The sequence below is a fragment of the Elephas maximus genome, chromosome 6 (genome assembly GCF_024166365.1).
Source record: "Elephas maximus indicus isolate mEleMax1 chromosome 6, mEleMax1 primary haplotype, whole genome shotgun sequence".
NCBI classification, from domain to species: domain Eukaryota; kingdom Metazoa; phylum Chordata; class Mammalia; order Proboscidea; family Elephantidae; genus Elephas; species Elephas maximus.
In genome coordinates this window covers 40,673,326-40,693,107 of record NC_064824.1, presented here as the reverse complement: position 1 = coordinate 40,693,107, position 19,782 = coordinate 40,673,326, and the positions used below count along the sequence as shown (strand labels likewise).

The 19,782-nt window shown below is 36.6% G+C and overlaps 1 protein-coding gene across 5 annotated transcripts in view; it reads left to right on the top strand.

The window, feature by feature from the left end:
- Window positions 1-19,782, top strand: part of ZEB2 (zinc finger E-box binding homeobox 2) — a 141,413-nt gene that overhangs the window by 84,119 nt on the left and 37,512 nt on the right. For all 5 annotated transcript variants that reach the window (XM_049887147.1, XM_049887148.1, XM_049887150.1 and 2 more), the window contains exons 3-4: window positions 8,286-8,543; window positions 13,429-13,500. In XM_049887147.1, coding sequence (XP_049743104.1) covers window positions 8,286-8,543; window positions 13,429-13,500 — 330 coding nt within the window. The remainder of the gene's footprint in view (window positions 1-8,285; window positions 8,544-13,428; window positions 13,501-19,782) is intronic.

The window sequence follows — 19,782 nt, the reverse complement described above, 5'->3', positions numbered from 1 at the left end:
GGCCTGTTGGACTGACAGATATTTAAAAGCAATTATTTTTATGGCTAGGCCAGAACTGCAGTCTTCTTTTTCATGGAAACATGGAAAGTCTTTTGCAGGAAAAATATTTCCCTAAGAGACAAGCTGTTGCACTTCAGAAGAAGGTACGAGTTCGTGCTAAGGTTTTTTGGGGGGACCATGGTTTAATTTCATGGGACTACAATAGCCAAAAGTGAATTTCAGTTAGTATCAATATCTTAGAAAAATGTGAAGTTTAGGGGTGGTGCAACTGTAAAACAATCAGAGAAATTTGTTATAATTTTCCTATTTCATGTTTATTTTTTACAAAACATTCCAACGTCGCCTGGCAGTTACTGACTTTACACCTTTTATGGGCTTCTAAGGTTGTGTAACCTTTTTAGAGGAAGGTGATAGACACAATATCTATTTACACAAGGACACATTTCCCCTTTCTTTATATTCAGTTTATTCAAGGTTTTGTTTCCAAGGTCTTATTACTGTAAAACTTAAAGCTAGACAAGGTCTGCCCTGATGTCAGATAAAAATACCAAAACAATTTTGATGGCTCAGAAGCTTATTATTTCATACTTCCAGGTCCTAAATAAATTACAGTTATTTTCACATTCCTCTTGAATATCCTTTAGGGATGATAATAAGCATATATTTCTGTATAACCTTTGAATACTTTATGATGATTGATAAAAAGTAAGTTGTTTGAATGATCCTGGATCCCAATAATCAGACAGGGTCTCCTAAAATTTTCTTTTTTCTTGTGACATATTGTTGGGAGACATACATTCATTGATGTATTTAATAAATCATTATCAAATTGTTGGCAAATACATGTACAATGTACATAAAAATATTTACATATAACAGTTGTTTTGGGGTCTTCCTCCAGCCTGCCATCACACTAGGCTTACTGATGAAGGTGCTGTTAGGCTTTTTTAGCCATCATAGGGAACTATTGACTTGCATTCTGGAGCACAGATTAGCTAAGTATTATATCCTTATAATGTAAGCATATTACAGATGTAGGCAGAAAATGAAGCTGAGAAAATTTTGAAAGGAGATAAAAATTACAAGTAAAGAAAGTCACTAAAATGAAAGGAGAGGTGAGGAGCATTTGTGTGAAACATCAGTACAGTGACTAGTTTCCTTTGGAAGGAGTTAAGTAAGGTAATCAAAACCATTATGAGTCCTAGATATACAGGAAAAAACTGAATATGTTTACTTTGGTAAAAAAATAAACAGATGTTAAGTCTTTGGGTAAGCACAAATTTCACTTAGAACATTGTGACCTGACCTAGAAATATGATGTCTTCTTTAAAGATAACTGAACATACTTTTATGAATTCTCTGACCAATATCTGCTTTTTATGATGGTTTGGGGAAGGGAGGATGCTGACTTTTATTCTTATTTGCCATTCTTTTCATATTTCCTGTGTTAAGGAAAAGGTTTGGAGGGAAAATTACATAACTAATGTGACTCTTACCTGCATGGGGGAGCTTATCCAGGACCTCAACGGATTTATAGAAATTTAAACTTTTTTTGTCGCTACCATGCTGAAGCTGGAAAGCCTCCCCCAGGCATAAGGCAAGCTGCTACCATTTCCAGAGGGGCTGAATGTCTGCCATCTCCCCAAGATGCTCCTATAACTAGGAAGTTGGAGGAGGGTCAGAACTGGCTCCTCCCCACTAGAGCCATGGCTTTGCAGAAATTCCTCGCCCATTTCATTTCATATGCATATTTTTTACCTAGCTAATCTGAATGGAAACATTTTTATCCCTATACTCAAAACTGCTCTTGTTTTATCAGCTGACATTTTACAACTCATTAATTTATAATGTAGGTTTAATGCCTTTGAATGTTCCTGGGATAAAAAATTAAAGGGACCAAGCTAGTGTGTATAAAGGCAGACAGGAGTATGTTAATAACATCTCTTTTATAACAATGCTTTGTACCTCCTAGCACGTTCCATTGGAATATTTCAAACTTACATGGTCCCTTCTTACTGATTTATCTTGCATCCGCAAGTGATAGATAATTATTCCCATTTTTACACAAAGAAATTAAGGCTTATGGATTTTAGTGACACATTCAAATTCAGAAGACAATCTCTTTGAATTTGTCTTTACCTCGCTTTATCATCAGTTAAAAAAAAAACTTACCATCGAGTCAATTCCGACTCATATAGGACAGAGTAGAACTGCCTCCATAGGATTTCCAAAGAGTGGCTGGTGGATTTGAACTGCCAAAGTTTTTGTTAGCAGCTGTAGCTCTTAACCACTTTGCCATCAGGGCTCTATGACCATCAGTAGGGCCCCACTATTAAATGAGAATCTGAACCTTGAATTTAGTCCTGTAATCTTTGCCCACCCAAGTGCAGAGGCAATAAGTTGGCTGTGAGCAAGGAAGAGTGTCAATGATAAAGCTTCCCTGGAAAACTAAGAGTCATTGGATGAAAATTCTTGAAAAAGAGCCACATCCTGTGCTCAGTAGCACAGTACCTGGAAAGCAAACCTTCAGGTAGGGGTTCTGGGGGAAGAATAAAGGATTCAGGTGAAAAGTCTTAGGAAACCCCCCCATACCACCACCACCCAACACTTACCACACATTCTAAGAGAGCAACCCAACTATACCTTTAATCCACTGGTTCAAACATAAATGATCTCCAAGCATATAAGCAAAGGAAATGTAGGAAACCAAGTGACTCATAAAATTCCAAATGACTTCTTTTAAACTTGAAGTCACATTATCAGAACAGATACTTTTTAAATGAGGTTACATGTCTGTATCATCACCTATTAGCTAAAAGATTAAATGTGCCCTCTCTTCTACATGAAACCAAAACCAAAAACAAAAAAACCATACCCACTGCTGTGGAGTTGATTCTGACTCATAGCAACCCTATAGGACAGAACAGAACAGCCCCATAGGATTTCCAAGGAGCAGCTCACGGATTTGAACTGCTGACCTTTTGGTCAGCAGCTGAGCTCTTAACCACTGCACCAAGGTCTCCATCTACATGAGGATTCTGCAGATCAATTTTTAAACAAAGGACCAAAATAACACCAAAATCGTGACTGGCACATATTCCTATCTTCTGCTTTTACTTCTAGCTACCACACATCATAGCATCTGACAAAAGAAGACACTGGGAGAATGGTCCCATCTTTATTATCATTATTTCAGTGGTTATGACAGTTACATCACCTTGCATTTCCATACTAGTTTTTTAGACTTCACAAAGTGCCATCATACATACAATTTCATATGCTCCTTGTAGCAATCTTATATACAGGGGGCCCATTATAATTCCACTGGCACTATTATTTCTACCTATTTGTACCAAAATTCCTTGGATGATAGGCTGAGGTCACAACTGGTCACATGTTGGTGTTGGGACAAGAAGACAGGCCTTTAAACTCGCAATTCCACGAACTGCCTCTTTATTTCAGTGTTTTCCAAACTATTGTAGGAAACATGGGTGTATTGTTAGAATCTGGTAGTTGATCAAATTGGTAGGCTTCTATAACTCAAATTAAATAGACCCATGAAAGTAATAATCATCAAAACAATTAAAAGTAAGCAACAGTCTCCATTTTGCTGCCTGAAAATCCTAAAACGTCCCAGGGTTTTCGATTCCCTGACTCTGATCATGTGGCGTTTAAACTGAGATGGCACTCTTCATTGGGAATCTGTATTATTATGTATCATTTGTGTGTATGACAGTTGTATGCTCAAAGGTGTACTTTATGGCTCTGGTTTTGCCCACCAACTGGCTGTACAGCCTTAGATAAGTCATTTGACCTCACTGGGCCTTTATTACCTCATTTGTAACATGCCAAGGGTGGACTTACAGTGTCCCTCTGACTCTACAATTCTCTAATTCTCTCTCTCCAAGTAGATTGTGAGCTGCTTGAGGTGAGAATATCACACCCTTGTATCTGCTCGACTTACCATATTGTAGGTGTTTAATAAATTTTTGATGATGGCACTAAAAGACTTATTGGCGCACTTAACTTGAGTGGAGTTATAGGAAATCATTATTGACTTATTAACAATGAACTATCTATAATCTGCATATGCAATTTTCCTTTATATCAGTAACACTTCTGGTGAAGATGAAGTATTGCCCCTTAACGTCAGTTCTTTTGTGTGTTAATATATTAGCTACTGATGTCGTATTTGTACGGTAACTGACATAATAATGTAGAGAAAGCATATAAGTATGAAAAGGGGTTAGTTAGGTAACATTGTATAGGGCATCTTCAAAACAACGGTTCTGGTATTTCAAATGTCAAGCTAATTATTAAAAAAAAATTATTAGCAATGTTTAAATGCTATGGTAGGCCATTTTTGCAAAAGCTGAAATTTTCCAGCAGGTATGGATGGGCATTATAAAAATGTCACATTTTGCCACTGTTCCATTACATATCACTAGCATACAAGAATCTGAAAATGAAGTTATATCTATAGGCAATAAAGAGAAACCATTATTTGTTTTGCATAGGATTTTAAAATTAATTGGTAGACAGATACAATTTAGAGTATTGTTTACTTGGGAGAAAGAATAGGGACGGTTTAATAGAATGCAATCTGGTGAAGTGAAAATAATGCTTATTATAGATAAACTATGAGGCCTTGTAAATATAGGTTTTTAGTAATGCGTATTCAGATATATCTTCCCAGGCCCATTTGCTATAAAGCAAATTTAAGTATCAGCTTTATACCCTTTGGTAACCCCATATTACACATACAGTTTTAGAGAAAATGAAACTTTAATATGATTCCACATAAAATGGTGAGCCATGCCAATAATTCATATGCACTTCATATGCAAATAGTTTTATCTTATCCATCAATTATCATGTAAACATGGTATCACATGGCAAATTTCCCTGTAATACAGTGCAGTACCTGTATATAATTATGGGTACATTTTGCCAATGCAACTGTTAGACAGAATTGTAATTAATTCCTCTGAAGATGACTGTGAGAGTTTTGGATACTGATGCTGTTTTTGTACATTTATTACTGCTCTTTAGTTGGCTTTTTGCTGTGCCTCAGAGACAGATGTAAAATTAGTGTCTATTCTGAGCCAGCAAACAGTACATCTTTCCTCTTGTTTATTGAATTGCAGAAAGGAATTCTTTGGGCTCCCACTTCTTTGTGGTTTTGAAGTAACCGTCTGTTTTTGTGCGGCCACGTAGCTCCAATACACGTATAAAATTTTGTTGAGACTCACGCAAGGAACAGCTTATTTGACCTAATGTAAGGATTTAATGGAGCTTTGCTACGCTATATAGGAGGTTCTACTCTTTTGGATGTCGAATAAAAAATATGTACCACAAGTTCAAAACTAGACGCTGGCCTAATATATTCTCCCCAACGACCCTCATTTAAAACCAGTATACGTTGGTTATTATACAAAATTGAATCTCTTCTTTGCAGAGACAAAGCTATGCTATTAAGATCTCTTATGCCAATGGTGATGATGGTGGGCAAAGGATCAAAACGGGAACAAATGGGAAAATCAGCTTTTTTTTTAATTTCATAATGTAAATGGGGTTAGACCCATCATTTATTGACCATTCTGTGGTAGGCATATTTTGTGGCAAAAATTTCCCCAGTACTCACAATAGGCAAATCCACTGATAGACTTGACAGAAAATTTTAACCAAAAATCCTGAGCATTTAGAGCTGGGAAGATGGGATGGAGAACAGGAAATGCAATGTGCGTATTAGCGGGTTTAATTCTAATGGTCAAAAGGTCAACCAGAAAGAGCAGAATGAAATGATCTAGTCTGAATTCAGAGATAAGAATTAAGTTTGGTATGAATTGTTTTACCTGGCTTAAAAAAAAAAAAAAAAACAGGCCGTGAGACATCAGCATAATGGCTTATGGGAATCGATATCCTAGTTAACGCAGCTCTGGAAAAGATGGCGTACTGCTTCTGTAAGTGAACTTGACAGCGGTTATTTATTTAGTTTAAAAGTGTTTACTACTATTTGTGAGCGAGAACCCTAAAGGTTGGGAAGTATTGTTGGCCTGTGAAGGTGATGGATGCTGTACTCCTGACCCTATATGGTCAGACATGACTTCATTGCTTGTTTAGATTGTTCTGATATTTGGGACTCCTCAAGGGCTGTTCATAAATCATTTATCTCTCTCTCTCTTTTTTTTTTTTTTTCCACAAGAAAATATTTCAATTGTATTGCTGCAGGAGCACTCACGTGTCACACGGGATATTGTGGCCCATGCAGAAAAAGACCTTAAAAGGCATGGTTTTTTTCTAGGATAAAGGCCTTTTAATGCCTGTCCAGCCTTAGATAATTTTATTCACTCCTTCTGGACCTTTCTTTATTCCTCCTGGGCCCAGAGATCAGTTTTTAGGAGGTGGGTTGAAAGCTTCCCAGGCCTTAGGAGCTTTTGTTGTAGCACCCCCCCACCCCCACTCCCCCCCAAGCGTTCAGAAAATTTGTAAAGAATCTTCTGCTTGTTGCTAAGAAATGGTTAAATCTCAGTCACCACGAGAAAAAAAGAAGCACATTATTGATTGTACTAAGGTATATCTGGACCACACAGCTAGAGCAGAGATGTTAGAATATCTCTCTTTTTGTAGATCTGAGGGCATTACCCAGCCTGAACTTGCCTAAGCCCTTGTGGTCACACCTCTTGAAAAGGTTTTGTTTCCCCCGTCAATTGGTATTCAAACCAGGTCAGCCGATTCTGTTTGCCCGGCTCCGCTGCCGTTTTCATTTTAATTTGCACCTGTTGTGCAGTTGTTCGGAAGGCAAGTGCAGACCCGCGGATTATACAAAGATCATATTATGAGCAGATATGCGCGGTGTAATCTTTTTGTCCCCAGCCTCACATGACAAAAAAAATCTCTCTCTTTTTGTTCCTTTTTTACTCCCTGGGAACCTGTCAAAGCAAACAGATATGACTGACTAAAATTTGTAACTAGACATGTTTCCAGAATTCTCCAAAAGCATTATGAACCTGACACACAATCCTTTTCATTTTTTTTTTTCCCCTCCTTTTCTGCCACTTTTGTATAATCCAATAGCTGGCAAGAGCCACTTGAGATAGCTCAGTTGATAACTTAGCAGAGGATTGCTTTATTAGACACAGAGAAATCAAAATGAACCTGAAAATTGTTTGCGCTTTTTTTTTTTTTCCACGGGCTTTTTTTTTTTTCTTTCTCTCTCCCTCTTGTTCCCATGATGTCATGGTTCTAACTTGTTTTTTTGTGTGTGTTTCTGGAGAGTTGGGTTAACAGTTCTTGGCAATCCTGTGTGTGCGTAACGGCTGGTGTGTTTCTCTAGCTGAGCTAATGCCCCGTGTTTATTACTCTAATCTTTCTTGTCTGGTGGTAAAGTGGACAATTTATGTACTAGCATGTAGGCCGAGAGCCTGTGAGGGCTGACTAATTCAGAAACAGCCACCTTCAATTGAGTTCACAGACCTTATTTACAGGCTGTCTATTTTAAGAAAAGCTACTGAGCATTGCTGGGACTGAGGGCTGCAAAAGCAGCCTGCCGGTTCTTGTGAGTTATTTTAACATTTGTGTTGGTCTTGCCTGTGTCCTTTTGAAATCTTCTGTAATTATGGCACTATGAAGACATCTCAATAGTAGTATTAATGGCCCAGAAGATATGGCTTTTCCTCATTTTCTGCTTAAAAGATTGGGATATAAATGGCCTTAGCACATGACGGTTGACGTAGAAGCAACAGTGAACATTTCAGATTAAAGCAGGTTTGTGTATGTGTTTGTGTTTTGGGGTGAATAGCTGGACATTTTGTGTGTGTTTACTGTTTCTAGGAATAGAACAACCGTTAATTTAATAAAGTCATCTCATATTTCTACTGCAACACTGTAGAGTAAACACTTCATGTCACTAAGCTAATAACATTGTGAGTTGTAGATATATTTGATAAGTTTTTCTGGGCTATTGAAAGTGAATGTTGCAAAATGTGTCTTTACATATGCAACGTAGGCATGTTTTGAGTATATGTGCTTCTGTTGCTTTTTAAAGTTTCCTGTCTTTTTAGTAAAAAAAAAAAAAAAAAACAACTAAAGTCATGAAGAGCACACAGCTATAATTGAATAAGAATAAAAATGCTAAAACATGAAAGATATTAATTATGTTTTCCTGACATGGTTGAGTAATTAAGTTATGAAAATATTAATTATTTTCCATTTAACTAAACAATTAGGGGTGAGTGATATTTTTCAGCAGTGTTTAGAGCGTGTGTTTTGTGCTTTCTCTGCAGTGGTGAACTATGACAATGTAGTGGACACGGGTTCTGAAACAGATGAGGAGGACAAGCTGCACATTGCTGAGGATGACGGTATTGCTAACCCCCTGGACCAGGAGACAAGTCCAGCTAGCATGCCCAACCATGAGTCCTCCCCACACGTGAGCCAAGCTCTGTTGCCAAGAGAGGAAGAGGAAGATGAGATAAGGGAGGCGGGAGTGGAACATACCTGGCATAACAGCGACATTCTGCAAGCCTCTGTAGATGGTCCAGGTAAGTGTTGGAAACTCCTTGGCCTCTTCCTGTGCCATCTTAAACTAATCTCTGCTACCTAGTGGAACATCCATAATCAAATAATTAAAATATTTTTCCCCATCGCCCTTGCAGTATAGAGATACCAGAACTGTTGACAGATTTTGAAGGGATCGCAGTGTTATCACGTTGCAGCACTTACATCTTAGGAAGAGATCATATTTTGGTTTTCATGAAAGTTGAATATGAACTACATTTTAAACATAAGACATGAAGTATTTGCACCACATTTACAGTGTGCAGATTGTTTAACATGATCAAGATCTATGCTTTCGTGATGGAAAATGGCGGCAAACATAAAAACTCACAGCCGATACGTATTTTAAAGTTTTATGTGGAAATTATGTGGCATTTCAAACCAAATAACTGTCAGTTGAGTGCAGTTTCTGTGTCTGTCTGGCACCTCCTGTTGTAATTCAACCATCTAATCATTCCCTTTTTGTTAAGTGTGAATGTGATTTCACACTTTTACCTGGTCAGGTAGTTTTCTTATTATTTAACAGCTAAGTACTTGATAATGATTCCTGCTGTTTGGTGGGAATCTCAAGGGAAGTAAAAATGGTTCTAGGCCAACTATCATAAAATAAGGTAAACTCTGATGCCACTGAGCACGTGAAAATATCTTGGTCTAAAATTCACTTAAGAGGAAGCATCATTAAGGTATGAAATGACTAACCAAATAAAAGAGAATTAGTCTTACTCCCATAAACTTCCCCTGCTCATCTTTACTTAGAACGGTAGCCTGTAAAGTTAAAACAAAACAAAACAAAAAGACTTCTCTATTCACACCTTCATGTCTACTTAATCTCCATGCCCAGGACCCAATGCAAGTTATCATTACTTACCCCACCTGGTTTTTCCTCTTATAATACAAATAACAGTCGCATTTTTATAAATAGGTAAAGTGGGTGGAAAAGGAAATAAGTAAGCGGAGAGTCTACCTATATGCCATAGTGATGTCGCAGGCTATAAAACAGCGAACATAGGCAGGATGATTGTTTGGTATACTGGAAGGAGGATAATAAAAGCATTTCCACTACTCAAGAAAATTAAATGTGGAAAAAAAAAAGAGAAGAAAACAAGACTGATGGCAGTTTGAGTGTAGTGTATTTGTTTTTCGTTTCCCTAACACACTGTGCCAAGTTTTGTACTCTTTCTGTTTCCAATTTTGCTTTTGGTGAAGGTTTCTCGAATCTCAGCAATCCCACACATAAACATTTATCGTTATATCCATTAAGACTTAAGGTTTTAGATTTTCAACTATGAGGGAGAACTCAGCCAAAGATGCTTGAAAGATAAATACGTTTAATTAGGGGCAGAGGATGATCATTAAAGGAAGTCTGACTGCTGCAGAAGTCATTAACAATCTTAAATGAAATTTTTATTTTTATGATAGCCATTTACATGTATAATAAGAGCCAATGATTCTTGGGAGCAGTGTGACAGAAACAGAGTGTGGCGAGAACTCATGTAAGACATACTATTTAAATGAGCTGGTGTTAGCTATTCATATTTGTTAATGAACTAGATACGCAGGCTCTAAGAATGAATGTTCTGATGCTTTAAATTTTAATATCTAGAAATCAAGGGTAAGGACCAATTACTAGAATTTCCACCCTTAAAGGAATAATTAATAATGATATAACAAATGTACGGCTCCAAACTTCTAAAAAAAAAAAAAAGTTTAATTTGAAAAAAAAATTCAAATAAATAGTTGAAAAACAGCCAACACTGCCATGTCAAGCTGTAGTAGTTGGTGATTGTGGCAGCTCTTTGTGTTGGTCATGGATCATAATTCTAAATGTTTTAATATACAATAATCCATATGAATGCATTGCAGACACTGTTATCACCTGTAGTTAATGGGGCCTGGGATACAAATGAACAGGCTGCTCTTTGCTCTTACCTTTATGGTAAATAAACTAGCATTCTGGAATCACAATAATTAAATAAAATGTAAATCCCTAATCTCATTTGGCTATTTGGACCAAGAAAGTTACCCAGCTATTACCTGTCTAGCTCTAATGATTAGTCATGATTTATTGTTCTTTTCTTTTCTTTTTTTTTTTTTTTATTGTTCTAAAAGTGCTCTGATGTGGTGCCTTGATGTCTAATGAAAAGAAATTGGTCTTAAAAACTACTCATTGTTTATCCTGACTCGTAGATAACACATTTTTCTTCTGATAAAATATTTTTCTTATTTATTGTTCAAAACACACAATCTAGACAATAATTCTAATTCTGGTGCTGTTTTATTTAGTAGTGTTTTATCCCTGGTGCCTGACTGTCTACCACCCTACCTCAGCACATAGCTTTACCCTGAGATAAGCCCCCTCTCCTTTGCTCTTTCTCCCATGCTTGCTGTAGTTTGTCTGCAGGATGCAGGTTTTGAACTGAAGAGCACAGTGGTGTTCTTACTGTGCCTTTCCGGTTCCAGCACAATCAAAGTTTTGTGTTGGGAATTGTCCTTGACATTCTTTCGTCCCACAATGGGGTGGACACAGTGTGCTGGAAACCATGACATCATTATCATTGACACAGACTTAAATAAATCACCTGCATCTTGGCCTCTTTCTGCTTATTCAAGGATTCTTCATCTCAAGGAAGAAAGTGCTCTTTATTTTTACAAACCTTCATCCCAAGGGTGGCTGGAAAACGCAAACTTTTACAAGTGTTTGAAAAATAAATACACTATGTGGTTTTAGACACAGTGCGCTGAGTCAGTGGTGTCTTGGAAAATGTTTAAGGTTAGGCATGAGGCAAAAAGACAGCCAGGACTGTCTTAATTCAGAAGAGAGATTCCTGAATTACACATATTTGTGTCCTTCTGAACATTTATGTATAACTTAATGAAGAGGCATATACATAGGATTTCAGATAAGTCCCTGATAGAAGAAAGAGAAAAAGGTTGCTATTCAGTAAATGGAAGCAAAGTACATGGTAGGTAAAAGTGACACAGTCTCATCTGCTGTCTCTGAAAGATCCCAGCTATGCAATCTTTGGTACAAGAGGGTTATAGCTAACAGAATGCAATATAGACAAAGTGCCAATTATCCATTTGCATACCCAACATTTATTAATTTGGGAAGCAACCACCTCCTGTAACTTCTCTTTACTTTTTCATAAGAAAATGACAATGAGGAAGGAAGTACAGCAGAAATCTTGAACATTACCACTATTATGCAAAAGAAAAAAAACATGCTGTTCACTGTTTTCCCCTCAGTGACTCGATGTGCTCTCAGATGGAAAACTTATGATTCTTGTGACTCTTGGCTACCAGAAATCACATGAGATGAGTGAGGAAGAAAGACACAAAAGCTATATTTATACCTAATACAGAACTTCTCAGAAATACCTTCATTTAATTCCTTGCAGAGTCTGATAAAAATATCAGATGAGAGAGCCTTTCAACCGATCAATTATTACAATCCACAATACTATATTACTATATATTGAACATCTAAATGTTTTATGCATAATGTCTCTGTGAAAATATTCCTTAAACAAGGCAGAAGTCCAGGGCTGGGGATGAAATCAAAGTTATTGTACAGTTTAAACAAATAGCATTCAAATTATCTATTATGTGCAGTGGCCTTAAATTAGCATCTATTTATACCTGTGTGTTTTAACTTAAGAGCATCCATGATTTTTCGGCTCTGGTGCCATAGACAGATATGCTGCAAGATACTGCTTGCAAAACCCCAAATTAAAAAAAGAAATATTTTAATTTTGCTGTAACATTTGCTAGAAACTGTTCTTCTATCAATTATGACTAGAATGTGGTAAGCGAAGAACGCCAGGATAAATTTGGGAGCTCACAGAATCCTATTTATAATGTTTTTCTTGTTTTGAGTAAATTGTCACTGAGATATTCATCCTGAATCATATTTGGTTCTCATTAATATTGTTGTTTTAAAAATATGATATTGAAAAGTTCATGTTTCATTTACTTAATTGGAAGAATTTTAACTGTCAGCTGTGCTGCTCTGCATTCTCACGTACTGTGCAATTTGGTAGACATTCCAGAGTTCCCTTATTTTTCAAACTCTCTTATTTTAAACTATTGCGATAATTGAAAATGACCTTTTTATCATTTATTAATCTTCAGCTTCAAAATGTTAGATATTTTCATCTTCATTGGAACATCAAACTGTTCTATCTATGTATGTTTCCTCAGAAAATGACTATACTTACCTACTAGGGCATAAATGATAAAGAGGAACAGGTATTTAGGGCTGGTAGAGGAAGGAATAAGGAAGGTATGATTTGTAAACAGTGAACATTCATTTTCAGGACTTCTGGGATGTTTGTTATGTAAACTGAGTGTTCTAAATTTTGATATGTAGAATTAAGTTTAAAAAAAAATGCTTGCATAAATTAGAATAACCATAGCTACCCCAAAGTGGGGAGTGGGGGAAAGAAGCATGCAAATAAAATAAGAAATCCTGACTTGCAACTAGGCACACAGAATCACCAGGGGCACACCAGCTAGCGTGCCTCTTCATAAGCACAAATACTTAGTTGCTTTTGACTCTTATTGAAAAAATAATATCTTTCCCCCAGTTTGTCACTGGAACTGCCACCAGAAGAAAAGCCCTTCGTTTGCCCCAAATAAGCACCTCTGTTTTTCACAGCTTGCAGTAATGCTTAAAGTAAATAAGCTCTTGTGCAGCTAGCACTATTGGATTCATTCAACCGCCTGAACAAAGCTATTGTTTAGAGGTTTACAACAGGCCTTTTCTCTGTTTCCTTTAAAAGAATCTTCCTTGTTCCTGTGGTTGGCATGCTTAGTATATAGTAAGCCTTTCTACAGTTTTCAAATGCTAAAGCTAATTCTCCCCCACAGAAGAAATGAAGGAAGACTATGACACTATGGGGCCAGAAGCCACGATCCAGACCACAGTTAACAATGGTACAGGTAAGTTAAGTTTATCACCCTAAGATCGTGTTTGTCCTGTGTCATGTGCATTCGCTGCATCAGAGAGGGAAGCACTGCCCCATTCGTTTGTATCCCATGACTTAACAGTTAAGTCAGACTTCTGTTTCAAAACAGAATTCTCTATACTTTGATATTCTATTCATTAAATATATCTTTCATTCATATACCCCCCAATTTGTCACTGAAGTTCAAGAATACTGAGCTGTGAAAAAGAGATCCTTTCAGACCATGGGTTTGGCAAAAGTGTAGTAATCACTTTTAGTTTAAAGACTGCATAAACAATTTTAAAAAAAAACTAGAGTATGATATTCCTTTCCTAGTCACCACCTGGTATTGGTTACTGAGAATTCAAATGATATGGTGTAATAATAATAATAATAAAAATATGTTGTAAAATGTTTTTTCAGAAAGCAAATCAATGAACATTCCTCACACACACACACAAAAAAACCCTTATCATATTGGTTCCTTTTAATTCCTTCTGCACTTTTAATTCCTCGCATCTTACAGCTGAAAAGTTACAGTGGGAAAGTAGTTAAGTGACGTTCCTTTTTACTCTGTTACTGCTACAGAATGGAGTTTCAGGATAGTTGTGACATTCCATCTTCTTTCCCCAAAACTGAACGGCATCTTTTCACACATTTTCATGTCCCAGCTCAAACTTAGGTTGACTCACTCTGTTTATCTCTCTTTTCCTGGATGAGACTAATTATTTTTGGTGTTTCAAACAGTCCTCCACACTACCATTACAAATATTTGCATAACGCCCAGTATAAAATAATCTTCCAAAACAAAACCAAAAAAATCACATGACTCTTTCCACTCAACTCACCAAGGGGAAAAAAGTTGCAGTTTTCTGAAGTTTTAGAAGTGTAAATAATTCAGATGATATTCATATCACCTTTATGTTGATACACATCATACCAAACAGCTTATGCTGGGCTTCTATTCAGAATGCTTTTATGAATAGCTTACAAGGCATTAATTCATCTTCTTGGGGGTAAAATAAGAGAAATAACGAAAAACTATTGTAATTTTTCTTTCATTTTATAATGTCACTTAATTTAAGGTACAAAGATGAAACTGTACAGCATGGGGTTATAGAAAAGGTACAGATCTGGGAAAGAACAATCCTAATTTCTAGACAGCTTTGGCAGTTACAAGGTTGTGACCTTGGGCCAGTCAGTTACCCTCTTTGGAACTCAGTTTCCACAGCAAAATGAATTAATAAATTCAGAAATGAATAGAGTAGATTTGTTGTTGGCCAAGAATATTTCTAGCTTTAATATTTTATGTTGCGGAGATACTATCACCGTGTTAAAATTAGAAGTAACACCAAATAACTTTCTATAAAAGTATAATAATAAAAGGATACATGAATTAGATATTTCTAGAATGTCCCAACTCATATGGTTAGAAAGGGTTCTATGTTTCTTTTTTAAAAAAGTCAGATTTCAACTTCAAACAAATAAAATGATTTTTTATTACCTTTGTAAACATTTAAAGTGTCACAAAATTAAATTTATCCCACAAAGTGACAATTTACTAGCAATAAAGTAGGTCTAAAGTGAGATTAATAAAAATTATTCCCATTCAGAAGATTTAAAAATCAATTTTCAGGGTCTCCATTTCTCATACTACTTACTTTTCTTTGTAGCTTATGTCTATTCAATCAATCAGTAAATCAATATGTATTCACTGAGTGTGTTCTATATAGTTACTATGTGTGTATGTGGAAGATGAAATAGGAAGACTAAGTGCAACGGTTAAACACTCAGCTACTAACCAAAAGTTTGGCAGTTCGAACCCACCCAGTGGCTCCGTGGGAGAAAGACCTGGTCACTATTTAATTTGGAAGATTAGACTAACATGTATGAAAAAATAATGAACAGTGAATGAAAATATGTAACAACTATGAAAAAAAAAAAGGCAGGAACCATAATGCTTTGGAATTACGGAAGTGGGAGAGAACCTACAGAGTGGGTATTCAGATAAGGTTTTCTGAAGGACATCAGATTTAAACTGGGTAAATTTTCAATAGCCATAGAGGAATGAGGAAGGCTTTTCTAGCAGAAAAGGAGGGTACGAGCCAAGGCAAGAAAGAGTGCTATCTGTTCAAAGGATGGGGTACAAAAGGATTTGGCCAAAGCAGAGGGTCCTACAAGGGTATTCATGGGAAGTAAAACTGGACATTTAGTTAAGCGTTCAGGCTGCTAACCAAAAGATCGGCAGTTGTAATCCACCAGCTGCTCCTTGGAAAACCCATTAGGCAGTTCCACTCTGTCCTATAAGGTTGCTATGAGTCAGAATTGCCTCAACGGTAATGGGTTTTTAACGGTGGAGAATATAAAGCATCAAACAAAAGAGTTTGGGTCATGTTATACTACCATGATTTCTGTGGGCAAAGACTAAATTCTAAGAGACCAACTGGAAGTCATTGTGGTTAGCTAGGTGTAAAATGACAAAAAGCTTGACCTAGGGTGTTGACAGTGGTGGAATTACCAACATGACTTCTTAATAACCAATTGATTCTCTGGGTAACGCAGTCAACATGGCTTCAAGATTATATAGATGTATACACTATGGCAAAGGACCCCTGGCGGGACAACAGTTAAGCACTCAGCTTCCATCCAAAAGGTTGGCAGTTCATACTCACCCAGTGGCTCCATGGGAGAAGGACCTGGCAATCTGCTCCCATAAAGATTACAGCTAGAAGATCCTATGGGGCAGTTCTGCTCTGTCACATGGGGTTGCTATGAGTCAAAAATCAACTCCGTGGCACACAACTACAATAAAAGAATATGCAAGAAGGTCCCTAAGTGGCACAAATGGTTTGTGCTTGACTGCTAACTTAAAGGTTGGTGGAAGATACTGTGGGAGGAAAGGCTTGAGAATCTGCTTTTGTTAAGATTAGAGTCAAGAAAAGGAGCCCTGGTGGGGCACAGTGGTTAAGAGCTCAGCTGTTAACCAAAAGATCGGTAGTGTGAATCCACCAGCTGAACCTTGGAAACCCTATGGGACAGTTCCACTCTGTCCTATAGGGTTGCTATGAGTCGGAATCGACTCAATGAGAATGAGTTTGTTTTTTGTTTTTTGGTTTGTAGTCAAGAAAACCCCATGTAACAGTTCTACTCTTTAACATGTGGGGTCGCCATGAGTTGGAATCAACTCAATAGCAACTTAACAACAGAATATGGCGATACTTGCTATTTCTAGATACACGGAAGGATTCCATTTGAAGAGAAGACGTTGGGCTGACCTTCAGACATAAGGATTTCCATTTTAAGAGTTAGACAAATGGAATGTCCATTGAAAATGAGGTTTGAAACCCAAGAAGCCAAGGCTGGAGATAGTGATTTGAGAGTCATGTAAATATATACAGATGGTATTTAACATCGTAGAGCAATGAGATTTGCAATTGAGAAGGTGTTTATTGAAACAAGTAGAAAGTTGAGGCCAGGGCTCCAGGTGGAAAAACATCGAACTCACTGAAGGAAAGAAGATTGTAAGGAAAGAAAAAATAATTTAAACATCTAGAAGGCAAAGAAATTTTCAAAAAGGAGCGGTCAACTCAATAAAAAGCTTCAAATTACTACAACTGTAATAGAATGCTTAGCAAACGCATTGGATTTGGTTATTAGGAATTTATTGGTGGCCTTCGGTTTATAACTCTGCCCTTTTAGAGAATAAATGCATATCTCTTCCCAACCATAAGTTTGCTGCTTCTTACCCCAAGCCAAGAAATTCCCTTCTTAGAATTCTTAATTGTCCCTTATTACCTAAGGGACAAAATCCACATTCCTCAGTCCAGTATTAACTGCCATCCATTTTTGTCAGACCAAATCCCTTGATGATAAAAAAAAAAAAAAAAAATCACATTTATTTTAACCTCTGAATCTCTGCCCATTATCCCTCATACTGTAATCACATACCCCCTCCCTGCCAGTCCTCAAAGTCCTACCTACCCTTCTGTCCTTCCGGGCCAGCTCACATCCCATTGCCTTAATGTGGTCATTGCTGAACACCTCAACCCACATCAGTCTCATCCTTGCCTGAAATCCCACAGCCCTAAGGTGTTCACCACTAATTTTAGCATGTTGACATTGTTCCTTTTTACATTGTTATGTACCTATTTCACCTAGTTAGTTTCATGAGGACAAGAGATTGCTTCGGAGTAGATTATCATGGTATCTACTTCATAAAATCATTGAGGTGATTAAATAAATAATGAACATATTTACTTTAGTAAAAACCAAAACCAAACCCATTGCCATCAAGTCAATTCCGACTCATGGTGACCCTATAGGACAGAGCAGGACTGCCTCATAGGGTTTCCAAGGAGCAGCAGATGGATTTGAACTGCCGATCTTTCAGTTAGCAGCCTTAGCTGTTAAGAAAGGGACTATTCCCTGTTTGCCTCAATATGCCCGCTACAGCAGCAAACATACATGGTAGGCATTATGACTGGTAAAATGAATGAATAAACGAATGAATGAGTATTTGGTGGAGAACAAATGGACTCTAACAAAAGAAACCATGGTAGGGGAAACACTCCCTGTAAAGGAGACTCAGACCTATCTACAGAGATGGCAACCATGATTTAAGTCTGAAACCAACTTGTTAAAGGCAAAGAACAACAGCCTAGAGTGTCACTACTTTTTAATGTCAGGGTTAAATTAGCAGGACAGCAAAGTTGATTTATAACAGTATACATCATTGCAACCCCCGAGTTATATAAATAACTTCCCACATTGTATAATTACATGGATTTTAATGTTTAAAAACAAGAAAGAAAATTGTACGCTTTAGCTCATAAGATAAAGAAGGCCTTTTTTTTTTTTTTTTTACAAAGAATACCCTACATCTTCTGGATATTAATAGGATTCAAAATCAGAATGAAGTTACTATGTAGAGTTTTTAAGAGTGTGTGAAAAAAATTATTTTTCGAGAATATTAAAGAACTGGAAAAACTTAGAAGCATTTTAAACATGAGTTTGCCTACACACTAGTGGTAACAAGGATCTCTCTTAGGTGCATGGTGATCATTAGCTTTAATGCAGTTCCACGTGCATATCAGGACCCAGATAGGCCCCTGATGTTTTCCTCTTTGAATGTGTGAAAGTTATATTTACTCAGACAATCTCGTACTCTAGTTATAAAGGGCTATTAATAACCACCTGCAGCTTTGCCTTCTTTGCTGGGGGATAAAAAAAAAAAAAAAAATAGCAACTTGCATCTAGAAACTGGGCAAAGCCAATTTAGATCTCAGTTTTTAATCTTACATTTTTTTTTTTTTTTTTTTTTACATAAGGCAGGAAAATTATTGTCCTAGGACAAACTATGTAAACTCTTAGTCATTAAACGTGACTCCAGTATTTTAAGAATAATATATAAATGCTTTTACACATGAGAGACAAATGGTATCTTGGATTACTCTAGGTTCAAGAGCCAAATAAACATATATTTGAATTTTATCTGTGCCAATTACTAGTTACGTAAACTTGAGTTTATAATTGATAAGCCTTCATTTCTAAACCAGGAAAGTGGAAATAATGATTGCCTATGCACAAGGTCTCATTGTAGGGATGAAATGACATGTCATTTTTGAAGTACTTAGTAGTACAATGCCTAACATGTACTAGAAGCATCCTGGTTTTTTGTTTGGTTGGTTGTTTTTATTTTATTTTCATCTGCAAGTAAGCTTGATACTACTTTTATTCATTAAGAAATAAATGCATTCTGAACTGCTGCCTCCCTTCACATAGGTTCCTCATTAACGTCTTCTCTAGAAAACAAAAATACAATATTTAACACGTTTGTAATGGAAGGACTAACAGTCAGTTTTGAGAGTGTTTGCCAGTTAGATTGTCTTGATATCAAGAAAAACTTGAAGGATGAGTTTATTCTCACTTATATAGTGATGGATTTGAGGTTAAAATGTGAAGGTTAAGAAGTAGTTTCATTTTCTATTTCATCTTTATTTGGCATCCTTTTGTAATTGTAGAAGAGGAGGATTTAGTAATATTTGTAAAGTGTGTGTATAATGATAAAAAGTGGCGAAGATTTTTCCTTTATTTGATCACTGACCAGCATCTGGAATCGTATCTTTTTTTCTTCCTGCCCTGAATAACAATCAGATAAGCAACGAATAAAACATTTGTCACTTGTTAACAACCACTAAGGTACCTGCATTTATTCTTTCAATCAGAGTATTCCTTCTGTGCAGAATCTGAACCAAAGCTTGAGAAAAAGACACTCCAG